Source organism: Melospiza georgiana, unplaced genomic scaffold (assembly GCF_028018845.1).
Source record: "Melospiza georgiana isolate bMelGeo1 unplaced genomic scaffold, bMelGeo1.pri scaffold_29, whole genome shotgun sequence".
NCBI classification, from domain to species: domain Eukaryota; kingdom Metazoa; phylum Chordata; class Aves; order Passeriformes; family Passerellidae; genus Melospiza; species Melospiza georgiana.
Window position 1 is genome coordinate 7,400,830 of NW_026652215.1, and position 26,348 is coordinate 7,427,177.

General features: G+C 48.8%; 1 protein-coding gene and 1 pseudogene across 1 annotated transcript; one reads left to right on the forward strand and one right to left on the reverse strand.

Moving 5' to 3' along the window:
- Positions 1-26,348, forward strand: part of LOC131096410 (zinc finger protein 208-like) — a 1,316,393-nt pseudogene that overhangs the window by 899,230 nt on the left and 390,815 nt on the right.
- LOC131096483 (olfactory receptor 14J1-like) lies at positions 6,555-7,487 on the reverse strand. The gene has a single exon (XM_058044823.1). The coding sequence runs from the start codon at positions 7,485-7,487 to the stop codon at positions 6,555-6,557; it is 933 nt and encodes a 310-aa protein (XP_057900806.1).

Sequence of the window (26,348 nt, forward strand, 5' to 3'; positions counted from 1 at the left end):
CACAGAACAGGTCTGGCTTCACCACCCGTGGACTGCCTGACTGGCCCAGCTGACCTTGGCACATTGAGAGTCTCCTCATCTGCTATTGAAACACTGGGGCTCTGTGCTTTCCTTGCCATGGAAAAGAACTGGCCTTCTCATCCAGGCAGCCAGGGCAAGAATTGGGATTTCACCTCCAAAATTCCATATATCCAGGGATTGTTCCAATAGGAAGATTGCCAGGACAAGTCTGGCTGGTAATAGTTTCACAAGAGTCACCTTTCATCTGTCCCCACAACACTGGGGAAAGCTCTGTGCTTTCTTTCCTATGGAAAAGAGCTGTCCTTTTGGTCCAGGTGCCCATGGCAAAGACTGGGATTTCACCTCCCACATTCCCTGTTGTGACAGACTGGAGGAGATTTTTGGCTCAAAACATTTTGTCGGGGGAGTGGGAAGGAAGGAGCAGGTCCAGCTTTGCCCTGTCCTGGAACCAAAGCCCTGCCCTGCCCTGGAACCCCAATCCCCCCTGAGCCTCTATCCCAGCCCAGCAGTGGCTGCCAGTCCCTGGCACAGCACAGGCAATGCTCCACAGCCACCTCTGCAGCCCCAGCCCAGCTCTTGAGGGACTAAATGAGCCCAAGTTCCACCTGGGGGAAGGGCCCAGGAAGACCAAGGGGTATTGAAGACTGACCATAAGGCAAGCACATATCTTAACCCTCCCTCCTCTTGAAAATTTTATTTTTTTGAACACTGCTGAAATCCAGGAGTTGGTAGCTGTATGTATGGTTCTCTGTATCTTTTTTGTCTTTCTCTCTTTCTGTGTCTACTTCTAATTTCCTTCTCTTGCATATTTTGACTAACTTAAAATAGAGCAGGCTTACAAAATGTGAAATTGAAAGGGCCAAGGTAATGCTTTGAAAAGTGTTTTCTGTTGATTGTATGTCATAATAAAACTTTTGCAAAAATTTCTTTGATTTTCCAAAGTTGTCAGTAAAGACTGTTTTGCTCTTTTGAGCTCCTGAGAATCTCTTGTTGGTATTTCCCCAGGGAGTCCAACTCAGAGGACACAAACAATTGTAATTCCTTTTAAATGTTTCCTTGAGAGAGTTGTTTGGGGGATGGGAGTCAGGGCTTGTGTGTCCTGCTTGGCACAGTCCAGGCAGGGCTTTCCCAGCCACATTCCACACTCCATTTCCCAGCTGGAGCCGCTGCTGCCTCTGAGTTGTGCTGCCCCAGCCCCAGGGACGCTCTCCTTGTCTGCCCATTCCCCCACGGTCTCTGGGCAGGGATGGCCTCAGTGGGGGCTGCTGACATCCTCAGCACCTTGGAGGCTGCTGCTGAATTTTACTGCTCCAGAGGCCTCAAGCACATTTAAACTGAATAGATCATATTTAGAATGACTGTGAGGAAACATTTTTTAGCCCCTGCTTATGTTTTTCTTCCTGTTAATATGTGCAGTCCCCAATTGACATTGAATCCAAGTACCTCCACATGCAGTTTGAATGGATATTAAAATCAAGACCCTTCATGGCTGACAATCATTCAGACTCTGTCCCTACCCCCACCCCACCATTTCCCCCATCCAAGCCCTGGCTCTCAAAGCAGCCTTGTGGAAATCTGAGCTCACTCCAACCTAGGCTGCACCTGCAGCTTTCAGCTCCTTGGCTCCAACTCCCACCTGCTTTCCTTGGAGAAGAAGCTGCCTGAGGGACAGAGGGATGTTCATTTCTTGTCAGCCAAAAAAGCCAAGGGAAGGCACAGCTCCATCAAATTCAAAAGTCATTCTGCTTCCTGGCTCTGCCCTGTCCCTGATACCCACAGCCTGTCCTGTCTTCTTCATCCCGGCGTTGCCAGGGACTCTCTGGGACAAGGGAGCTCTGCTCTGGGGATGGAGGGAGGTGCAAGTGCCACCACTGGAGTGGGAACCACAACTCATCAGGTTTGTGTCCTTTGGGAGTCAGGAACTGGTGGGACTCAGAGGCACAGGAAGATTCTCTTCATGGCAAACAGACTATAGTTTAACAGGACACAATTTAATTGCAATCTCACTCTTCCCTGAGCAATGTGCAACATCCCAGCAGTGTCTGATGAGTCCACCATTAACAAGTTATTTCCATATTAGAATTAATTATAGACAAATGTGGTTCTGCGATAGATATAAACACAATTAAGTTCTTGTATCATGATGCTCATCCTGGAGTGGAGGCAAACAGCTCCAACAATTTCTGATTTGCAAATCTGTCTGTGGTGGATGGAGAAGGGAGGTCAGGCTGCTCTTGGTGATGAGGAAATGCTGAAACCAGCCTGACTCATTTCATCTCCTCCTGTCCTGGCTGATCTCCCCTCTTTCCCCTTCCACCCATTGGCTTTAGTCTCTCACCAGGCCCCCTGGTGAAGAGCCTGGCTCTGTGTTCTCCATCCCCTCCTGGCTGGCACTGCCAGGCTGGGATGAGGAGCCCCTCAGCCTTCCCTGCTCTGGGCTGGAAAAACCCAGCTCCCTCAGCCTCTGCTCACAGCCCAAGGGCTCCAGCCCCACTTTGGAGGCTCTTCCCAGGCCCTGCTCCAGCTGCCAGACATCCTTCCTGCCCTGGGCAACCCAACCCAGGCCACAGTGACCTGGATAATCCCTGTCCTTAAAGCCACACAGCCCTGGCCCCTTGTCCCCTGTCAGGCTCTGGGGTGGATCCTGTGGAACATCCTTTGGTGGAGGCTGTGGCTCCAGGTGGGCCGGGGGGATCCTGGGGGACAGGGACCCTGCTGGTCATGGACAGCATTGGACTTGTTGGGAGAAACTGTGAGGGGGAGCTGGGGCGGAGTGACCATCCCAGTGACCTGACACAGCCCTGCTGGGATGTCACACAGCCCCTCTGGGATGTCACAGCCTGCTCTGTGATGTCAGACCTCTGCCCTGTGATGTCACAGCTAGCTCTCTGATGTCACAGAGGCAGTCTATGATGCTGTAGCTGCTCAATGACCTCACATGACCCCCTCTGTGATATCACAGACAACTCTGTGACCTCATGTTACCAGATGAGAAATTGTCTCCACCAGGTGACCTGACACCTGGAGCTTGTTCTCCACAACCCCAGGCCCGTGGAAACCACACAGTGCCCATTGTGTGAGAAAGGAACTGGAAGTTCAGCAGCCTCAGTGTCCTGCCAGCTCAGCCAGGCCCACTGGAACATTGGGGTCCACGACCACCAGGGACCACCAGAGAGAGCCCCAGGACAGAACAACGCATGGGTAATGGGGAGAGGAAATGTGGTAATGATTTTGGGGAAATGATTATCATATGTGTGTTTAGTCCAGGGCAATCAATGAATGTGTGTGCAAAATACAGAATATAAACAGAAACTTTCCTGTACTCAGCATGCACGGCTTTGAGAGGAGCTATTCCCTGTGCATCCCACTGAATAAAGAATGGTGTTTCTAAATGCTACACTAGGGTTAAGGACTTTTCTGTTTTACAGAATTTTTAGTAAGATTCTCACTGCCAAGGAAAGCTTTTTCTCCTGCTGTTCACATACAGAGAACGGCTGGTGGCAGATGTGGGGCTTGGAGGCTGCCTGGGGCACAGTGACCATGAAATAATCAAGTGTTCAATGTTCTGTGAAAGAAGGAGGGGCAGCAACAAAATTCTATACTGGAATTAGGAAGGGCAGACTTTGGCTTATTTAGAATGCTGATTTGGGGAGTACCAAATCAGGTACTGATTCTTTAAAGGGAAACAACCCTTAAAAACAAAGGACTCCAGGGAGGATGGACACACTTCCAGAAAGTAATCTTAAGGAGATGGAGCATCCTCTGCCAGTGTGGCAAAATATGAGCTAGTTAGGAAAATTACTGTCCTGGCTGCCCATGGAGCATTTGTGGGAACTCAGGGGTAAAAAGAGGGTGCATCACTTTTGAAAAGTGGAACAGGAAACTCAGAAAGTGTTTAAGAATGTTGTTAAGTTATGCAAAAAGAAAAGCAAAGAGGTGAAAGCTCAACTAGAGCTTAACCTGGCCACTTCTGTGAAAAATAAGAGGAAATGTTTCTATAAATAAAATTATAGCAAAACACCAGACAAACAGAACCTTTACTATTTATTGGATGCAGTAGGAAATACAGTAACTAGAGATAAAGACAAGGCTGAGCTACTTAACACCTTGTTTGTCTCAATTTTCAATATTAGGAAAGGCTGTCCTCAGGACAATTGTTCTCCTTAGCTGGTAGATGGGCACAGGGACCAGAACAGCCCCCCTGGAATCCAGGAGGAAGCAGCTGGGGACCTGCTGAGCCACTCAGATGCTCACAGGTATATGGGATCAGATGGGATCCATGCTAGGGGGATGAGGGAGCTGGTGGATGAGCTCCCCAAGCTGCTCTCCATCATTTACCATCAGTGCTGGCTCAGCAGGGAGCTCCCAGAGGACTGGATGTGCCAGTGTGAGCCCTTCCCCAAGAAGGGCTGGAAGGAGGAGCTGGGGAACTCCAGGCCTGTCAGCCTGACCTGGGTGCCTGGCAAGGTTATGGAACAGATCACCCTGAGTGCCATCCCAGGGCACCCACAGGATGGCCGAGGGGTCAGAGCCAGGCAGCGTGGATTTAGGGGTGGCAGGTCCTGCCTGACCAACCTGGTCTCCTTTTATGACCAGGTGACCCACCCGTGGATGCAGGAAAGGCTGTGGATGTTGTGTGCCTGGATTTCAGCAAAGCCTTTGACACTGTCTCTGGCAGCATTCCCTGGAGAAACTGCAGCCCATGGCTTGGGCAGGTTCCCTCCTCGCTGGGAGATTTAGGAGCTGGCTGGAGGCTGGGCCCAGAGAGTGGTGGGGATGGTGCTGCACCCGGCTGGTGTCCAGGCACTGGTGGTGTCCCCCAGGGGTCTGTGCTGGGCCCAGTCCTGTTTAATATCTTCACTGATGATCTGGCTGAGGGGATCGAGTCCACCATTCACAACTTGCAGATGGCACCAAGCTGGGTGTGAGTGTGGATCTACTGGAGGGCAGGACAAGAAGACACAGCCTTAAGCTGCACCAGGGAGGTTCAGGCTGGACAATAGGAAGAAGTTCTTCACAGAAAGGATGAGTGGGCATTGGAATGGGCTGGACAGGGGGGAGGTGGCAGAGTCACTGTCCCTCTCCAGTGGCACTTAGTGGCATGGTCCGGGTGACAAGGCAGTATGAGGGCATTGGTTGGGCTTGATGATCCCAAAGGTCTTTTCCAGCCCATTTGATTCTGTCATTCTGTGATGATTGGGACACTCTGGGGCCATTGTGAAACTGCAGGGCCTCATGGAACTAAGAGGACCATGGTGACACCGTGCAGCCCCACAGAACCAAGAGTCCATTGTTGTGCTCTGGGGCCAGATGGAACCAGGCAGTGCACCGTGACACTCTGGGTCCTCGTGGAACCACAGAGGCCATTGTGACACTGCAGGGCCTTGTGTAACCAAGGGGTTTCACCATTTTGACACTGCAAAACCAAAGAGATGATTGGGAGACTCCAGGGTGCAGTGGAACCAAGGGGCCATTCTGACACTGCGGGGCCTCATGGAACCAAGGGGACATTGTGACACTGCAGGATCCTGTGTAACCAAGGGGCCACTGTGACAGGTGGGGCCTTGAGGAATCTGGAAGAACGCTGTGACACTGTATGGCCTTGTGGAAACAAGGAGTCCATTGTGACACTGAGGAGACTTGTGGAATCACAGAGACCTTGGTGACATTGTGGGACCTCATGTAACCATGGGACCATTGTGACACTCTGGGGCCAAGTGGAACCAAGGAGACCATTGTCATATTTTGGGGCCCCATGGAACCAAGGAGACCATTGTTGCTCGGCATGGTCTACTGGAACCAAAGAGATCAGTGTGACAGGGCCTGGTGTAGCCAAGAGGCCATTGTGACACTGAGGGGTGCCATGGAACCAAGGACATCTTTGCAGATGATACCAAGCTGGATGTGAGTGTTGATCTGTGGGAGCATAGGAGGGCTCTGCACACGGACCTGGACAGGCTGGATCCAGGGGAAAGAATCCAACAAGCTGCAGCTTAAGAAGACCAAGTGCCAGGCCCTGATATTTGGCCCTGGTGCTACAGGCTTGGGACAGAGTGGTTGGACAGCAGCCAGGCAGAAAGGGACCTGCCGGGAGTGATGGACAGCAGGCTGGGCATGAGGCAGCAGTCTGCCCAGGTGGGCAAGAAGGCCAATGGCTCCTGGCCTGGATCAGGAATGGTGTGGCCAGCAGGACCAGAGCTGCTGTGCCAGCACAGATATGCCCCCAGCTATGCACGCAGACATTGCTGCTGCAGCTCCAGAGAAGGGAACACAAGGGCATATCTGGAAAAAAACTTTGCTGCGAGATCCTTTAGTTCCATTAAAGCCACCAAGAGTGCAGTCCCTCATTGACACAATCTCTGGCCACAGGGAAGATGGAGAGAAACAAAATGAGAAAAACCACAAACCATGACATTTCTTTGTGGAAAAGATTAGTAAGGTAAAACAAAGAAAAAGAACCTCCAAAATGAAGCCAACAAGAAGTATCAAAGATGACTTTGATTACAAGATATTTGCGGAAATTGGCCAGCAGTTTAATGTCCCTGAAACCATCCAGTCATCAGTTTCCACACTGCAGCCTTGAGCTCCTGGTTCCTCAGGCTGTAGATGAGGGGGTTCAGGGTTGGAGGCACCACTGAGTACAGAAGTGACACTGATAGATCCAAGGATGGGGAGGACATGGAGCGGGGCTTCAGGTAAGAAAATGTGGCAGTGCTAAGGAACAGAGAGAGCACGCCCAGGTGAGGGAGGCAGGTGGAAAAGGCTTTGTGCCGTCCCTGTACAGAGGGGATCCTCAGCACGACCCTGAAGATCTGCACATAGGAGAAAACAATGAACACAAAACAACCAAAGCCCAAACAGAAGGAAAATGCAAGAAGCTCAAGTTCCCTGAGGTACAAATTTGAGCAGGATAGCTTGAGGATCTGTGGAATTTCACAGAAGAACTGGCCCAGGACATGGCCATGGCACAGGGGCAGGCAAAATGTATTAGCTGTGTGGATGAGAGCATTAAGAAAAGCACTGGCCCAGGCAGCTGCTGCCATGTGGGCACAAGCTCTGCTGCCCAGGAGGGTCCCGTAGTGCAGGGGTTTGCAGATGGACACGTAGCGGTCATAGCACATGATGGTCAGGAGGAAAAACTCTGCTGAAATGAAGAAGAGAAAGAAAAAGAGCTGAGCAGCACATCCTGTGTAGGAGATGTTCCTGGTGTCCCAGAGGGAATTGTGCATGGCTTTGGGGACAGTGGTGCAGATGGAGCCCAGGTCAGTGAGGGCCAGGTTGAGCAGGAAGAAGAACATGGGCGTGTGCAGGTGGTGGCCGCAGGCTACAGCGCTGATGATGAGGCCGTTGCCCAGGAGGGCAGCCAGGGAGATGCCCAGCAAGAGGCAGAAGTGCAGGAGCTGCAGCTGCCGCGTGTTTGCCAGTGCCAGCAGGAGGAAGTGCCTGATGGAGCTGCTGTTGGACATTTGCTGGGGCTGGGCATGGGGACCTGTTGATGGAGAAAGGACAGTGACAACTCACGAGAGGCTGCTTGGAGCCAAACCTGATCCATTCCCTGCAGACTGTTGCACTGGGACTCACCCAGCCTTGTTCTTGCTCTGGGAAAACCTTCACCCAGGTCCCTGCCTGAGCTCCAGTTGTGCTGGCTGAGTGTGCCAGGAGCAGCCAGGCCTGTGCATGGGGGCTCTCAAGGAACCATCCCTGCCCCACTGCCCTGGGTTTGTGGCCATGGGGCAGAGGGACAAGGCTGGATATTCAGGATTTGTCAGGGGAATCACTCAGAATTAAGACAGGCTTGGTAGCATCTGCACTCCCATTTCTATAGGACATGGATGGCAGGAGTTGGTTTTAGGAATTGTTTTCCTACCCACACATTGTTCCTGCCTCTCTGAGGTCAGAAATCCCCAGCATTCCTGCTGCACTCAGAGTTTGCCACTGAGAGATGGGAGAGGCAAAGGATTCCCTGTGGCTGAGGGAAGGTGAGGGGCTGGATGGGCTTGTTCCCAACTGCCCTGGCTTTGCACCTTTGGCTGCAATCAGAGCACAATCACACTCCTGGGTCACCCTGGGATAAACCAGACCCTGCCAAGAGCAGAGGGATCCCTGAATGTCTCACCCTCTCTCAAGGTCTCTGGGCAAGGTCTCAGCACCCCCTTGTGCCAAGGACACTCACGGCTCCCTTGGCAAACCCAACAGCATTTCCTCAGCTGTGGCAGCTCTGCCCTTCCCCGTGGGACATTCAGGGAACTCCCAGAGGCTCTGGCACAGATTTGCACCCCGGAGGGCAGCTCAGAGCTTGGAAGGGCACAGCAAGGAGATCCCTGGCTCTGCCCATGATGGGATCTCAGGGAGGGGGCTCAGCTCATTCCCCTTTCCCATGGACTGCTTTGCCCACAGCCCCACAGGTGCCAGGGAAGCTCAGACACCCCATTCCCATGGACAGCCCTGCCTAGCAGGAATGCCGAGGGCAGTGCCTGACTCAGCTGCTGCAAATGCCAGAACCTCCCAGAGAGCAGCAGATAACAGTGACAATATCAGGGCAGGACAGAACCAAGAGAAGATGTTGTGGTGCTGTGCCTGAGAGGGCAGGGCAGAGACAGCCAGGCACTCAGGACAGTGTTCCCGTGACCAGCTGTGCCCGGCACCTCCCACACACCAACAGTGCCCTCATCCTGCCCCCAGCTCTGCTCTCTTCAGCCCCCTCTCCTTCCCTGAGCATCTCCCTGGGCCTGCACATTCCCTCCTGAGAGGAGCCTTGTCCCTGCCAGCGCTCACAGAGCCCATCCCAGCCCGTGTGCCCTGGCCAGGGCCCTACAGAAACCTGCCTGTGTGCAGGGCCCTGGCTGGGGCAGGCTCTGTGTGCAGCTGGGCAAGGGCAGCTCAGGAGAGCCCTGCTGGGCCCTGCAGAGGTGATGCTGCTGCTGTCCAGGGCTGAGGAGTGGCTGAGGGACCTTTGGGAGGCTCCCAGCAGAGAGACTGGCCAACTTAATATACAGTTCTGCAGTCCCTGTAAATGTTCATACATTAGTTGTATGATCCAGTGTGTCGCTTTCAACTCAAAATGTTCTGTGATTCTGGGATTACAATTCCTGTTCTGCTTCTCTCATTCCCCTGTTGTCTATAATCCAAAGAGAAAAAAACTCCTTTGCAACAGTTTTTGAACAGTAAAGTAAAACCCAGACATTTATTGGAAGATTCCAGGCGTCCCAGTGGGAAAGGGCACACCCACCTCCTGATTTCAACAATTTATTAAGGTTGATCATTAGGATATTTAACAGGAACATCCAAAAGGAGATTCAGTTTCCCTAGTTACACGTCCCTGGGTCAACCCATTGGAGTAGGTCCAAAGGCTTCTTTGCCTTCACTTTTTATAATGACTGCTCATATTCTGCTCATTCTCAAAACCCAAAATGTTGCTATAGGTCCACTTCCTATAAGACTATATAGTATTTCAGGACTATATAAAAGAATAGGACTATACAGCATTTTAGGAATATATTTAGACAGTCAGGGTTTTAAGAGAAAAGTAAGGAAACATACTAGAGTTAATTAAGGATTAAAGCTATATAAGAATATAATAGTGGTTTAATGGAATTAGGAGTTTAATAGAGTTAAGTAAGGATTAGAATATTATAACTATATAATAGTAACTTCAAGAACTATGAATATATAAAAATGTATAAAATACAAAAATCTGTTTGTCACCACCCCAACTTTCCCATCTTTCTCCAAGTAGGAAATTGAAAACACTCTCAGGAAAGCTCCTGATCTTTATAGCAATCCCAGGCTTACCTTCTTTGGGAAGTGTCCTCTGGAGCTGTGCCCAGGCAGGTCTGGAGCTGGGAGCAGCCCTGCCCCACCCAGCCCCTCTCAGAAGTAGCCCCTGCCCTGCTCAGGCTGGCTCCTTCCCCCCACAGCTTCTCTCCAGCGCTGGGAGCAGCTGCCAGGGCTGGCTGAGAGCTGTCCCTGGCAGGCAGCAGAGTCCCTGCCCCAGCACAGCGCCCTGGGCTGCAGGACCCTGCTCTGCAGGACAGCCCTGGGCACCCCTGGCTGCAGCCCCGGCTGCTCAGCCCTGCAGCAGAGCCTGGCAACAGGAGCTGCCTTGGGCTGTGCCTGGGCTGGGGCAGCAGGGAAAGCCAGCCCTGCCCTGGGGCCACAGCCCTGCCTTGGAGCAGCCCTGAGAGTCCTCCTGAAAGGTCCTCAAAGCTGTGGGATGTGCCAGCTCCAGGAGATCCCTGCAGGAACGGCAGCTTCTCTTCTTACAGCCAGGGAATGGCTGTTTCAAACGTGGGCTGATTTCTGCTCTGGTGAGCCCTGAGTGAGCTCTGCTCTGTGCTCCCAGCCCAGGCTGAGTTTAACCCCTCTGTGCCTCTGTGCTGTGCCCGGGGGGGGCTGCAGGCAGTGCCCCAGCCCTGCTGGGCTGTGCACGGGAGCTGCTCCTGGCCAGAGCTGTCTCTCTGCAGCGCTGCCCTTGCCAGGAGCTGCCTCTGTGCCGGGAGCCTCTCTGCAGGTTTTTCAAAGGACTTTGGGTTTGGGTTTTGTCTTGCAGTCTCTCAGAGTTTTCTGCAATCATGGCCTCCAATTATCTGCTGTAATTAGTCCCTGGAGAGGCTTTGTCAGTAACAACACTCAGTGGGGCTCATTAATGCTTCAGGGTACTTCAGATTTTTTAAGGTATTTGGTGTTTCCCTTTTGATACAGACTCTGTGAGAGCTTTGTGCAATCATGGCCCCAATTTTCTGCTTTAACGAGTCCCTTGAGAGCTTTGTACTGACACTCAGTGGGGCTCATTAATATTTTGAGATACTCAAGGTATCTTTTAAGGTACTTTGGATTTTCCTTTCTACACTGAGTCTCTGAGAGGATTTCATGCCATCCTGGCCTCCAATTCTCTCCTCCAAGGAGTCCATGAGGAGCCTGTGTTTGGGATGGACCTCAGAGAGACCCATTCATGCCTGAAGACACTTTGGGGTTTTCTTGTGACTTTGACTCCTGGCAAGGCTCCTTCTGGGGGACATGCTGCACCACAGCCCTGCCCTGGCAGGGAAATTCCTTTCTGTTTGGGTCCTGTCTGGCTCTCCCTATCTGCCCTTTGCATTAATTCTTTCTTTCTCTGGCTGTTCTCTATTATGCCAAAAGCATCCTTAATGTTATGAACAAAAATTCGGTTAATATTTTTTTTGTGAGAAAATGTTATAAAAAAGGCAGCCATATCACTGGCCCTGCCCAAGTTCTGTGTGTTATGTTATTGTAATCACGGGTCGTTGTCGTTAATGGGTGTTTTTGTATTAGTAAAAGCCCTTGCTGGGGCGAGTTAATAGCCCTTCTCCTGAGACTGTAACGGGTGGGGACCTTCCCGAGGCTAAGTTGTACCTTTCCCAGAATAGTGAAGACACCTGAGAGGGTGGGGGGGGTGACTCCAAGACCACAATGCAGCATGGGTCCCCCACTGTACTGAGAAGACCCCAAAAGCAACGAGCCAAATAAGAGTTGAGAGACTGGAGTGATGGCTGGACGTGAGGAGCCGAGTGCTGAGCCTGCAGAGAGGCGGAACACCTTCGGAGCCTCTCGCCCTGACCATGAGAGTTGACCCCGGCGGTGAGACCAAGCTGACTGAGTGGGAGGGGCACCATCTGACAGGGATCAGCAGGGCCTAAAGTCTCCCAAGAGGATCTGATCCCCAGTTCTGCTCCTTGCAGACAAAGCTGTGCATATCCTCCTCCTCTGAGTTGCCTTGGGAGAGACGATGGGACACTGCAGACCTGCTGAGCTACCCAATCCTGAGCTGATCACTTTTAATAAAGGCATTAAAAAGGAGAAGAAGTCTCCTGGCCTTGTTTATTTCAGCTGGGGGCTCTCGTCTGGAATAGCCACGCCGCAAGAGGACTCAGGACTGGCCATCTTGGATCTTCAGAGGACAGCTGGCTACCAGGACCAGAGGGATCGGCTCAGGACAGCGATGCAGAGGAGCACCGGAGCACCGGACTGGTGAGAAATCCGGTGGCGGGAGTGGGAGACGTGCGCATGTGTGTGTGAGTGAGACAAGGCCCGGCAGCCGGACCTTCGAAGTTAGAGGGACCCCTCAGTACCGCGTTTCCTGACTCCTGCGAAGGGGCAGGCCGGAAACAGGGGAAAGCGAGTGGAATTAGCGTGAGTGAAGTCGTCTTCCAAGGGGGAATAAAGGGCCCCTCCACTCCGGGCGTGCGGAGTGAATTACTGTGTATGAGTGGCACGCACCCCAAAGTCCTGACAAAGGGAGGTCAGGCACTTTTGTAAGTCTCGAGAAGGATTCAAGTAAGATTTGTCAGTCCCGAGAAGGATTTGGGTGTTTCACAAGCCCTGCAGGCAAAGTAAGTCCTGAAAGAGGGAGTCAGGCACAAACCCCAGCGAAGGAGGCTGCGGTTTGCTTTTAAGTCCTGATATGGTGAAGCCTAAAAATTGGCAGGTTAGGCAAACTAAAAATCAGGCAGTTGTTTTTCCTGACTGAGGGAGTCAGGCATGACCCGGATTCTTGGCCGAGGCTTCGTGTGTTCAAGTCCCGATAGATGTAAGACCTGACGTTGGGAAGTTGGGCAATCAAGAGATTGGGCAGTTGTTTCAGTATAAATTCCTGAGCATCAGGCAGAAATTTGAAGTTCAGTGGAGGAGGCTGAAGCTCCTCAAACAAGGGTTTTTTTTGAAATTCCCAGTCAGTAGAGGCACCTTTGGGACTTTTTTATTGAGACCTGAAAAATGGGATGTTGTAATAGTAAAAAGACCGGCAAGAGACTGAGGTATATACATCCCAATAGTCCCTTAGGAGAACTGTTAGTAAAATAGCATTCTATAGAGGCCACGGAGGGATTAGATAAAGTAAAAATGATCCATTATTGTATGGAAGTCTGGCCAGAATTAGAGGTGCAAGGAGGATGGCCTTGGTGTGGGACAAAGGATAAGTGGATGTGCCAACAATTAAATAATTATCTGACAGCTTGAGGGGATACTGATCCTGAGCAATTATTGTATGTAGCTTGCTGGTTAAAGAGTGTTGTTGGGGATGAAGGGGTGCGAATTTGTAAGGTACAGAAGAAGAAAGAGGGGAATGAAGGAGGGGATGATAGGACTAGTAAAAGATGGGACCCCCTGGATTATTTGCCTCCTTCTGCCCCTCCACTTTATAATCCTCTTCTTCAAGCACCTCAAATGGCAGGTCCGGTTCCTCCCCCGGCTGCCATCTCATTACCACCTGCTCAAATTCCTCCTTCTACCTCTTCAGCTTCCGCTATGATAAACCCAGTATCTCCTCCAGTTCCTTCTGCACCACCACAAGTGCCTACTCCACCTGCTGCATTCTCCACCCCTTCTCCAGCTCAGCTTAATATCCACTCAGGCTCTTCTCCCCCTCCTATTGCTGTCCCTTTACCTCCTCCTAGTTGGGACACAAATGCCTCCTCGCCCGATAAACAGCTATCAGCAAATACACCTGCTGATGGGCAGAACATTCAGGGTAACCCAGAGAACCCTCAAAGTAGTTTGGCATCTGAAGATGGGCCATACTGTAGCACCAGATCCAAGACCTCCAAGGCAGAGAGACTCTTTCCCCTCAGAGAGGTTCCTATGGGAGGAGTAGCGGGAGGTGTTGGCTTTGTGAATGCTCCCCTAACTGCTTCTGAGGTGAGAGGATTCAAGAAAGAGTTGGGGCATTAAGTTGAGGACCCGGTGGGCATAGCCAACCAAGTGGATCAATTTCTAGGTCCAAATATCTACACTTGGGGGGAGATGAATTCCATCCTGAGTATATTATTTTCCCCAGAAGAGGTCCAGATGATAAGGGCGGCTGGCATAAAAATTTGGGAGAAAGATAACAGTCCAGGACCCCAGGTGCCAACAGGCGAACAGAAATTGCCACTAACGGATCCCAGCTGGAACCCTAACCAGGAAGAGGGGAGGAAGGCCATGAGGGAATATAGGTCTTTGATAATACGGGGGATCAAAGAGTCAGTTCCCAAAGGAACTAACACCCAATTGGCATTTGAGGGTGCACAAGAGAAGGATGAAGCTCCTGCTGCCTGGCTTAATCGCCTAAGGCGGAACTTTCAGTTGTACTCTAGAATAGACCCAGACACCCCAGAAGGTCAAATGCTGCTAAAAGTCCAATTTGTTACCAAATCTTGGCCTGATATAAGGAGAAAACTGGAAAAGATGGAAGATTGGCAAGGGAAGGACATAAATGAGTTATTAAAAGAGGCATTGAAGGCGTATTTAAGGAGGGAGGAAGATAAAGCAAGGGCCAAGGCTAAGATCATGGTTGCTGTAGCTAGAGAAAGTGCAGGGTGGGCGGGTCCACCACCAGGAGGAGGCAAGAATAGGCCAGTACTGTCAGGTACAAGAGGGATGGAGACACCTCAAGTCCCTTTGAGGTAACGACATTGCTCTTACTGTGGAAAGGCAGGACACGTCAGGAGGTTTTGTAGAAAGCTCAGTCTCGATGTGGCAATAGCCAGGGAACAAGATAATTTAGGGAAGATCCTTAAAGGTGACAATTAGAGGGTCAGGGGCTTTACATTATAGGGGACCCGATGTAACATCTAGAAGAGCCCTTGGTAAACTTTGAAGTGGAACCCTTAAATGAAGAATTAGAATTTTTGAGTAGATACAGGAGCAGATAAGTCCTGTCTCAACAAAGTACTAAAAAGTATAGTATAGTACAGTATAGTATAGTATAGTATAGTATAGTATAGTATAGTATAGTATAGTATAGTATAGTGAAAAACATCTGAAGTTAGAAAAAACAGCTAGGTAGAAAGGATATCCAATAGCACCAAAACTGGCCAGTAATACTTAACTTGTAATAAGTGATGTGGAAGTAAAAGGTACCTTATTGTTGTCTTGTTGTGTGCGTGAGAGTGAGTCACAAGCAAAGTCAGCCTCAACTTCCCAGGCAGGTGGGAAGGGGGCAGTGGAAGTGTGTGTGTGTGTGACCTGCAAACCAGGCTTGTGTCCCCCGGGCGGGTGGGGGCTGTGGCTGAAATGTGTGTGTGTGTGACCTGCAAACCAGACTAGTGCTCCCCAGATGTGTGAGGGAGCCGTAGCTGTAAGAGCGTGAGTGACACGCAGACAGCCTCACAGGTGAATGTGCACCAGAGGCAACCAGAGTCAGGGCCCTTCCAAGAGGCCCAGAGATGCTGAAACCTGTGGGCCAACCCCAAGGTGAGGGGAGCCACAGTGATTATCCAGCAATAATGATCCAGTTTGTGTCTTGAGGGTGTGAAGGAATGTGTGAGAATGAATATAGACATATTAGAATAGAGGTAATGTAGATTGTGCATTACAAGTTTTACCACATCTCCTTACAGGGAAGTGTACTGTGTAGAAGAATGGTGTAAAAGAAAAAATATTTAAGTGTAAGGGGTTGAAAGAAGTATTTAAGCTGTAAGTGAAAGTAAGAAACAGAAGCAAGAGATAAATAGATAACATCTTGAAAAATAGAACAGAAAACCAGTGGCTTAAATACACAGAAGAATAGGGGAATAAAAATACTTTGGGAGTTAAGTTAGCTGAGAAATACAACTCCTTGCAAAATACAGGGTATGTAGAAGTTGATGAGAGAAACATGCAAGCTATGGAAAAAGAGAAATTAACCAATAATATTAAACAGAGAAACTGAGTTTTGATAAAATCATTAAATAGCAGACCAATAAAGCCTGTGTTTGAAAGTCCGTTTCAGGTACACTTCCTTACTAATTTGATGGTGCAGACCAAAAGAAAAAGGTTGGACTCACATCACTCTCACCCCCTGGCATTGGACCAGGATTCAACATCAGGTTTTCCTCCCCCTGGCATTCTAGCATTGGACCGGACTCCACCCCTTTCTCCTTCTGGCATTGGGCCAGAGTCCCAGTTTTTCCCTCTGGCATTGGGCCAGAGTCCACACCACTCCCACCTCCGGGCACTGGATAAGGATTCATCCACATCACAAGTTAATTCACCTGAGTATACTGTGATTGAAAGTTGACTCTCAGAAGGAAGAGTCAAAAAGACTGAACTTTGTGGGAAAAAATTGGTATCAAGAGTTCTAACATTGATTAAAATGTTTCAAGACTGTTCTGTGTAAACTATGTTGGTAAAAAGTTTAGGACTGTAAATAAGTAATTCTGGTTAAGTTCCCCAATTTAATTCTAAAGACTCCAGGTTAATCCTCTACAGAACACTCCCCTAGGAGAAACCAAAATTGGCAGGGAACAGACCAAGAGAGGTTTAACCAGAGAAGTGGGTGTAAGGGACTCTGAAGAGCTTGGAAGCTTCTTCTCAGTAAAATTCCCCAAGAGGCAAGGCCGGGTGGGCAGGCTGTGTGAGATTACCCATACCAGATGCTTGGGAAGGGTAGTGCTGATGGCTCTGATTGCTGGTGGTGCTCAGGGGAGCCCAGCTGAGCCGTGCAGTGAGTGCTACCAACCCCTCTGTGAGGAGGAAGTGAGCTCCAGGTCGAGAGTCCACATCAGTTCTAACCCTGATTGTGTTAACCTCTTCCAATTGGTCCAATATCAGAAAAATAAGATAATGTATTGGATAGCACACAATACTGCCACTTTTAGGCAGCCACTCCTAGGAGAGTGCCCTATAGGAGAAGCCTGGTTGTGTTTTGAATGTGATGCTGCTGAAACAAGCTCAGCAGATCTAGTAAAAAGAAAAGAAATGATGAAAATGGTAATAATTGTTTGTAACAAGTATTTAGCAGTGGAGTATTCAGTCACCCAGTGGATCCCAAGAGATCCAAACAAATTAGAGTCTGTTGAGAAAAAAGAAAGAGACAAGTGTACTCACCATGAAGTTTATGAATGTTATGAGTGTACTGAAAAAGAGATAAACCCCTTTTGGAACACATTTCAAGGGAGCTCTAAACCCCTAGGTTTGATCTCTGATACCGCAACACACACCAAATTGTCAGGAGATTGGTCTGGCAGCTGCATTGCTAGAGTGATAAAACCAATTTTCTTCTTATTACCCAAAGAAACTGGATCGAGTTTGGGAGTTCCTATATATAATGTTTTGGGAGAAATTAAACAGAACAGGGAAAGTGAAATAGAAATTGAGAAAATCCAAAATTGTAAAAGCCAAGTTCAGATCCCAATATCTGTGTTAAACAAAGTAATCCGGCTCCAGGCAGTATTAAAAATAAAGAATTCAATTATTAGGAACCAAAGGAAATAAAAAGATTAGCATGTGTAAATAATCGAGATCAAACTCCTACACTTGATCCCAGTGGGTGGGAGAACCTGGAGATTTTCAGAAAAGATGTATGGGAAAAGGTAGTTTTTCTCGCTGTGTGTATACTTGGAAGATTGCTCTTTTTACTATGTTTATTCATCTGTTTCAGTAAAATAGTATTTGCCGTGCAGACCAACCTAAAGAAACCAAGGAAAGTAACAAGGTTAAGTAACCATGATTACCAAAGTGCACAAGAAATTTATAGTAGATTCAAAACAAAAAAATTGTGAGTTGATGCGAGCTTAAAATTTAAGCTCGATCAAAGAAAAAGAGGGGGGACTGTTATGAACAAAAATTCAGTTGATTTTTTTCTGTGAGAAAAAAAAGTTACCACTACTGCTGGGCTGCTGCCTGTGTATGGTAATTACGGGTCGTTGTTGTTAATGGTTGTTTTTGTATTAGTAAAAGCCCTGGCTGGGGCGAGGTAATGGCCCTTCTCCGAGACAGTAACGGGTGGGGACCTTCCCAAACAGTGAGGAGAAGAGACCTGGGGGGGGGGGGGGGGGGGGGGGGGGGGGGGTTTATGCAAAGTGACTCCAGGACCAGCATGCTGTGGGGGACTACGGCTCCAAACGCATAGAGAAAAACCCAAAAACAACGAGCCAAATAAGAGTTGAGAGACTGGAGCGATGTCTGGACATGAGGAGTCGAGTGCTGAGCATGCAGAGATGCTGAACACCTTTGGAGCCCCTCTCGCCCTGAGCACGGGAGTCGTCTAGAAACCGGGAGTAGGCAGGAAGGAACAGAGAAAACTGACATCGGACGGGATCACCACGCCCTAAAGGTTCCCACGAGGACGTGATTCCCAGGCTCTGCCCCTAGAGGACAGAGGTGTGCTTATCCTCCTCCTCTGAGTTGCCCTGGGAGAGAGGACGGGAGACTGCAGCCCCACCGAGCTGCCCAATCCTGAGCTGATCACTTTTAACAAAGGCATTAAAGAGGATAAGAAGTCTCCTGGCCCTGTTTATTTCAGACAACAGTTAAAGAGTGTCAAAAAAATTTGCTTAGAAATTAGTTAAGACAAAGTGATAAGGAAAGAGAGGGCAAGACCAGATTGGCCTCTGTATTTTGCCACTGAGAAGATCAAATACACCTGCTGTGGGTTGCAACCTCACAGGCATGGGAGGTGGGAGTATAAGCCATACTGGACCTCTGTTATTCCTGTTTCTGGCACTCATTTGTTGTCTTTTCCCTTTTGGGATACGAGCAAGGTTGTGTCAAAAATGCTACAGAAAGCATCACATGGAAAGTAACCAAAGTTCCTCTTTTATTACACACACCTATGTCAACAGCGACTGTTCTAACCCATCCAAATTAGAAACCTGTAGGCAAAACAGAGTAAATTATTGGATTACAAGAAATTTAAGAAAAATTGGTAATAGATTTAGAACTGAATGTCCAAAAGGAGAGAGATGGATTTGTTTTAAATTTAATCTTGAAGATACGGTTCAAGATTTGGTAAAAAAACAAATAATAAACAAAAAGGTAAAATCAGCACAACAATCTAACTCTGTATTGACTCCAAATTATCTGTTGAGTCGTATTACAAGACTCCAAGCAGTTACAGAAATGATAGCAAATAAGGCTGCCCAAGCATTAGAGTTAATATTAAGTCAGCTAAGCCAAACAAAAATTGTAGAGTATCAAAATAGGTTGGCTTTGGACTATTTATTGGCCAAAGAAGGGGATGTTTGTGGAAAGTTCAATATATCAGATTGTTGAAAATTGATGACCACAGAAAAGTCATTCTAGAAAAAGCAAAAGAAATCAAAGAAGAAAAATATATATGCATATATTAATCCAGGTACCAGTCCAAAAATTAGAAAACAATGTTAAAATCTAGCTGGTGGGGTAATGTATTAGAAGAAATTAAGATCTTTCATTTTGTGTTACAACTGTTTTTGTATTTCTTCCTTGTGTAATCCCCTGTTTTATTTTGCCATAGTCCAGAAGATACAAATAGATAAGAAATATTGCTCAAGCCAAATGATTTACAAAGAATAAGAGTGGGAATTGTGAAAAATGCATGTATTTTATGACTGGCTTTTTGCAAATATTAAAATGAATGTTATATGTGTTGTGTTAGAAAGCAATGCTGAATTAATTTTCTTAAGTACTGTGTTAAATATAGTTTTAGGTTATAAAAATTGTTAAAATAGAAACTATGCTATGTAAGATGCTTTGTTTAACAGAAAGGGCTTGCAGCGAGATAGCAGCCACAGGACATCTAAATCTTTCAGAGAAAGAGAATTTATTGCCTTCTTATCAGAAAAAATGAACTTCTTCTCACCTTGGAGGCACTGTTAGGATTAGAAGGAAAGAAGTTGACAATGACCAGACAGAATCCTGTATTTGAATGGAATTTATGCATCATGTATGAAGTATATGAATATGCAACAGGCTATTGTTCTTAAGGGTTAATCCTTTGTTAATGGGTGTCCTTTTTCAGGCTCCTGATGCCCAGAAAAAGGTACCCGGACATCCATAACTCTTTGTTTTTATTGTCTCATATTGTCTTAATTCAATTTATCCAAATTGTTATTACTCTAATTGTGTTACTATTTTTATAACTATTTTATTACTATGAAACTTTTGCTCACTTCATCACTTGTCTGTCCCTCCAATTCCAGGGCCTCAAACCTGCTCTGTGAGATACTAAACCTGTAAGTCAGCTGTAAGTTTTCAGAATATGGCACTGACCATGGCTCTAAGTAAGTTTTTTTAATCAGGCTTACAATATATTTTGAGAAGAAGAAGGAACAGAAGGGGTAGATACCACACAAGAATCCAGCAGAGTCTTCCCAGCTTTTTTGTCTGGGTTCTATGAAGCACTATGCCCAGTGCTTGCATTATGCTGTCTTTTCATGTGTTCTGGTGACCAGAACCATCCCATGGCCAGGCCCAGGATAATTTGGGTGCCAAAGTCCCATTGCCTGCAAACATCACACTCTTTTACCCAGCTGGTGCTCAGCTCAGCATATTTGCTGAGACGACTTTAGGACTGTTTTCCTTAACTTGGCAGTTCTAGCAGATGTCCTTATGGCCCCTAAATTCTGCATCCTTTGTGTCCACTATCAATGGGCATCCTTCTTCCCAAGCTTTGTCAACCTCCCTCTGGGTCTGAGATCAGTGAAACGGGCCCAGCCCTGAGTCTTAAAGACAATTCTAGCAACAACTACTTTGCTTTTCTAATACCTGGCCATCACTTCGAGCTTGTAGGCTGCTATGTGTGTCACAGGTTAAATGTCTCTTCCTGTTGATCAGGCTTGGAAGCGTGGACAGCCCAGGCATGACAGGATATGTTTTCTTCAGGAAATGGGACATAGGGCCCAGCTTGCAACAGGTCCAGGCCCGCGCCTTCCAGAGCGCCAGAAGGTTCGCGACGCCATTGCAGGGCTCAGGGCGCCGCCTTGTGGGCGAGAGTGGCCTCGACAGCGCGGGCGCCGCGCGGCGGGGCCAGAGGGCGGGAAAGGGCGGGCGGGTGCGAGGGGCGGGGCGGTTCGTGCCTAGAGCCGAGCCCGCGCTGTACCTCGGCGCCTTCCCGGCTCGGTGTTGGGAGCGAGCCGTCGCTGCTCGGGCTCTGGGAGAAGCGTGCGGCCGCTGCGGAGTCCCAGCCCGCAGATCTGGCTGCTGGCCGAGGCTGCAGTGCAGAGCTGCCATGCCAGAGCTGCCGTGCGCCGTGGCACTGCCAGAGCCCCTGGCAGAGCCGGGCTGGAAGTGCCAACAGCTGAGGGAAGCCCTGCCATGGCAGCGCCCCAAGCTCTTGTTTATCCCACAGAAAGAGAGGATCAGCACCTGGAGGTGACTGCGTCATTCCTGGAAAGGGACTATCTGCTTACAGTTGCGTTGTCTGGCAGCAAGCAGGACGGCGCTGGTGCCAGGGAGCCAAGTGAGGGCAAAGCAGCCCTGTGACAGCCTGGCCCAGGGGCTCTTGTGGCAGCAGGCAGCGTGGGGATCAGAACAGAGGCAGGAGGAGGCAGGAGCTGCTCGGCCATGCCAGGGCTGGGAGCCTCCTTCCTGCCCAAGTGGGGCCTAGCTGGGCCAGGGGGCAGCTCCTGGGACAGCCGTGCCCGCAATGGCCCCTGCTCTGCAAGGCCTCCAGCGCTGCCCATCAGCCAGGCAGGGACAGAGCAGCCTTGGGGCCGATGCTGCTGCAGGCTCAGAGCCCCGCAGAGCTGCTCATGCCCGGTGCAATTGGCTCTGTCCCCTGCAGCCTGCATGCTGTGTCACCGTGCAGAGGCTGAGCCCTGTGCCTCCCCTGGCCCTGGCAACTGTTCCTGTGCTGCTCTTGCACTGCCCAGGGCACCCACGGGCCCTGCTTGGGCCGCACGCAGACCAGAACCAGCTGGGGCTGTGACAGCTCTGCTGCTCTGGGCCCAGCCCTTGGGCAAAGCACCCACCTGTCCCTGGGCTGGGGGCAGTGCCCAGGCTGGGCTTGGCAGAGCCCATCCGCTCCTGGAGGGCTGGGGGCACTGCTCTGGCCTGGCCTGGCCCGGCCCTGGGGTCCCTTGGCATTCCTGCTTGCCCTTGCATCCACCAGGGATGGGCTGCAGCTCAATGGCCCTGGCCTGGCCGCAGACTCAGGCCTGGAGCCTTCCCATGGCTCCCCAGGGCACGAGAGCCTCAGCCCCAGCTCCCAAACATGGCCTAACAGGGTTTGCTGATATTGATCCCTGTTAGACCTTTGAAAGCATTTTGAAAGTAACCTTGTTTGGCAACTCCTTCAAGGAACAAACGTGATTCGCTTCTAATCAGTAAAAACTTTATTGGTTTGCTTGCACTTCCTATAGGGTATCCTAATGCTTCCTTTGGCGTTCCAGAAAATAATGAAAATCTAACAAATTCTAAAGAGAAGTTCTTGAATCCACTATGAGGAGAAGTCTCTACATTCACTATCCTTACATACACTTAAGTAGCTGCTCCTGTAACACACAAAGATGTAGTGGTTTACCTGACTGGACCACACAACAGGATGTTATACACACCGCTACACTAAAAAACTTCTCTTCCCTGTTCATCACAAATTTAAAGCTCTTCTCGAGGTCCTGACTTAATTTTGCATGCACATTCATACCTGCAATCCCTCCCCATGCTCAGTTTTCACCTAGACTTACCAGGGAACAGATGTTCCATACTCACCTCAAGCAATAATCTACGTCTGTCTTCCTAACCCTCTTTTTCTTCACTGACTTCTACTAATCTACAAAATAACTGTGGACCCTCTGCACAAAAGAAACATCCAATTAATAGCCTTAAACACTTGTGATTGTGCTGCTACTTCTAACAATCTTGACCACCACAGCACTAAAATCAGAAATCAATTCTTCACATCCTTCCTGTTCTCCTGCCCCCACCACGCCTTGGCTCCAGCAGAAATGTTCCCTACTGCAGCCTGGTGTGCTAAGAACCATCAAAGGCAGCAGCACTTTTCCTCAACATGCTGCAATCTGAATTGCAGTGAAATTGCAGCTGTTGCATTAGAAGCTCAGCACCAGCACCCCACATCTTCCCCCAGAACTGAGGCCTGCTGAGGCCTAAGCTCTCCATTTCAACACACCCTGTAAATCAGGCTGCCTGGAAGATTGCAGGCCGGTAACTGTGTGAACACAGCAGTGCATTTCAGCAGAGTTATGGAATCAGTCTCATGGAAGGCACATCCTTTAAGCTTAAGACTCTATTCTACAAAATCTAGCCAGCAATTGTTTTGGTGGCCTGTGCAGGTTCTGGGGACTGTGCATGTTTCCTTTGGATGTTGTTTTCTTTGTTTCTAAATACAAAATTCACTGGATTCAGAAGCGAAACCCCAGATTCATTAGAACAAAGAACCACAGGGACATATGTGGCTGACAAGAACACTCCTCATTTCTAACGGTAACACCAGAAAGAGAGGAAAAAGATAAAGATGATTTAAATACCTGAAAGGATCCGAAATGTCTACATAAGCTGTCAAGTGACTAAGTTTTTGGTAAACTCTAAAAGTCCAGATTCCTTTTTGGTAATTGTCTGAAAGAAAAGAAAGCCAGAAAATCTGGTTAACCTTTATTTTGCCAGGACTTTCTCACGGGATTCTACCACAACTTGGATCACAAGTGAGGGTGGCAAATTTTGACTAGAAAACTTTGATAACTAGGCAGCATTTTTTCCTCCTCACTGAATTGCAGGAAGGGTTTAAAAGGAAAAAAAAAATAAAAGAGCGTAAAGAAATTCTATCATACCTCTTAGGCATTAATCATCTTTGGAGAACAAAAAAAAAAAAACTCTAGCACTTCCTGTGCATGGTAAAGAAAGAAACCTAGAAAAGGACAAAGGGATTTGAGCATCCTAAATTGTACTATCAAATTTCATGAACACAAGTTAATCCTGTAGTGCTTCAGAGAAATGCCATACATTGAAAAGCTTTATTCCCTAGAAACCAAATAAATCTTTTTATTTTCCAAATCCTCTTTTAAAGAGAAAACTGACTGTGTCTTTGGCTTTTGGCCAAACTCAGTTTGGAGTTGGTCAAACCAAAATGACCTAGTTCATTTCCTGTGCTCTGCTCTTTCTTTCCATATTCACATTCACATCCAATGGGCTGCTGGGAGTTTTGACTCTGTGCAGCACAAACGGTTTTCTAAGATGACTTTCATTGCTCAGAGGTGTGCAATGTCAGTTTCCCATTCCCTGAGTGCTGCTATTAATATTCCCACAGCATCCAACTACTACAGCCAAGTAGACAACAAAGAGAAATGCAACTTGCATTTCTTGGTCCTGTTCCATTTCTGTCATCTCAGGCTCATCGTCACCCTCAGAACTGCTGTCCTGGAAACGTGGATCCTCTTGCCATGTGGCTTTTACTGGCTTTATTGTCCCAAGCGCGTGAGGCTCTGCAATGACAGCACCAATAGAGAAAAAAAGCCAAAACCAGATTATTCCTCTAATCATCAGGAAAAATTCCTCCTTTCAAGTGAAATACTTACAGTGGAGAAGAGATATTTAGGAAGGACAGAGTCTGCCCCTGCCAGATTTTCTAAGCTACATTTCTGCTCCAGTATTTTCCACTTTGTTCCAGGGATCCCTTATGTATTCTTAAACATTTCTCATTGCATTCAGAAGACACTGAATACCTTTTCAGTTCAGCACAAGTCTGGGGGGCTCATTGCTTTGTGCTGTTGCATTGGGTTTTTTAATATTTGGGATAACTTCATGGGGTTTCTTTTCTCTCCTACATGACTGGGACTTGAGTTAATGTTGTTTCATCTTCATTTCAGATGGCCTCATTTTATCTAAGGTTAGGACACCCCAATGATCATGTGTCATTCCATTTCCTTTTTCTAAAGGTCCAAGAGTAGAATTCAGTAACAAACAGAATGTTCATGGATCTTGGGGCCAGCTCTCGGACTTTGCTCCTCCCTCTACATTAATGCACATTTCCTTAAAAGCATTGTGAGTTCCTATGAAACTTGATATGACTGGTGTGTCACCTTTTTCCCTGTTTGAGGAATTCAGGGCATGAGAACAAGCTTTTCCACTACTCAGCAAAAACCCCCAATGCCTTCTCAAAGCATGCCTTTCAGAATTCCTGAGATGCAAGCATGAGGCACCTCTCAATAATCTACCACAACCCTAGCAAGCAGAAATGAAGATCAAAATGCTTCTGCCTAATTACTGACTTCTGTTGCTGAAAATCCCCTGCATCCTGACCTTTTTTACACCATATTGCCCTACAGTGCCTGCCAGAAGCTCTTCCTTAGCAATGGCACTGTTAGAAGGGTTCTGCTGTTACCTTCTTTGATGCCCAACTCCTCTGTGCCTCCAAAGAAAGAAAACTTGAAGTAACTCGTCTCCTGAGCTGCATCATCCTCAGGCAAAGGTCCCAAATGGTCATCTGGGGCAGAGTCCTGTGCATCCTCTTTGTCCCAGGGTATTTCCTCAGTCTATTCTGGTTTGCTCTTTGAAGGTCTTTCAAAGAATAAACCAGAATAGACAGAGGAAATACCGTCTATTCTGGTTTGTTCTTTGAAAGGCCTCTTTCAAATCCGCAGCAATGGTGTAGGAGTTGTCTTCAGACAGTGAGGCAGTGTCTCACTCTCCTTCTTCCTTTTTTGGCTTTACTGAAATGAGATTGTTCAAGGATAGCAACACAGCACACGTCCTTTTCGGACACAGCTTCCCTAAGAGCCACCTTGCTCTGAATGTCTCCCTAAGCATATCCAAGCCCATTAAGGAGTGGTTCATTATCAAGGGTAAGCAGTGGGGAAACATCTGAGGTTGAAGTCTAAAGGCAGGAACAAGAATCCTTTTTAATTAGCCACATCCTTAAGTGACTTTTCACTGAATACACAGTTACACAGAAATCAAGGTATTTAGCCCAGACTTCTTCCTGCCAGTAGAAACATCAAGAGCTAATAGGGTTTGCCCACAGAGCTGCACATCTCAGGGTCCCTGCACTGACCGTTCTCACCTTCACTTCCGGCAAGGAACACATGGCCTAGAAAGAAAAGATGACGGCGCTACGTGCTGCTGTTGGAGGTCCCAGTTGAGGTCCGACGTCGCTGGTGGGAGCGGCTGCTCCTGCGGGATGTCCCCGACCATGTCCCCCTACGCCTGGGCCTCTCAGCACTCGCTGCTGTCCTCCTGCTCCTGTCCTGGCAACTCCTGGACCGCACAGTTTGAGTCGAGGCCCGGCGCTGCTGGCGGGAGTGGCTGCGTCTGGGGAATGGCCCTGACCATGTCTCCCTTCGCCTGGGCCTCTCAGCCCTTGGCCTTGTCCCACTGCTGCTGCCACGGCGACTCCTGGAGCGGACAGGTGGACTCTGGGCCCAGCCTTGCTGGCAGGAGCGCCTGCGTCTGGGGGATGGCCCTGACCATGTCTCCCTTCGCCTGGGCCTCTCAGCCCTTGTCCCTGTCCCACTGCTCCTGTCATAGCAGCTCCTGGAGCGGACAGGTGGACTCCGGGCCCAGCCTTGCTGGCGGGAGCGCCTGCGTCTGGGGGATGGCCCTGACCATGTCTCCCTTCGCCTAGGCCTCTCAGTCCTTGGCCCTGTCCCTCTGTTCCTGTCATGGCAACTCCTGGAGCGGACAGGTGGACTCTGGGCGCG

Bases quoted from the DNA above. Each gene is read 5' to 3' on its own strand.
- LOC131096483 (XM_058044823.1), bottom strand. From the start codon at position 7,487: ATGTCCAACAGCAGCTCCATCAGGCACTTCCTCCTGCTGGCACTGGCA.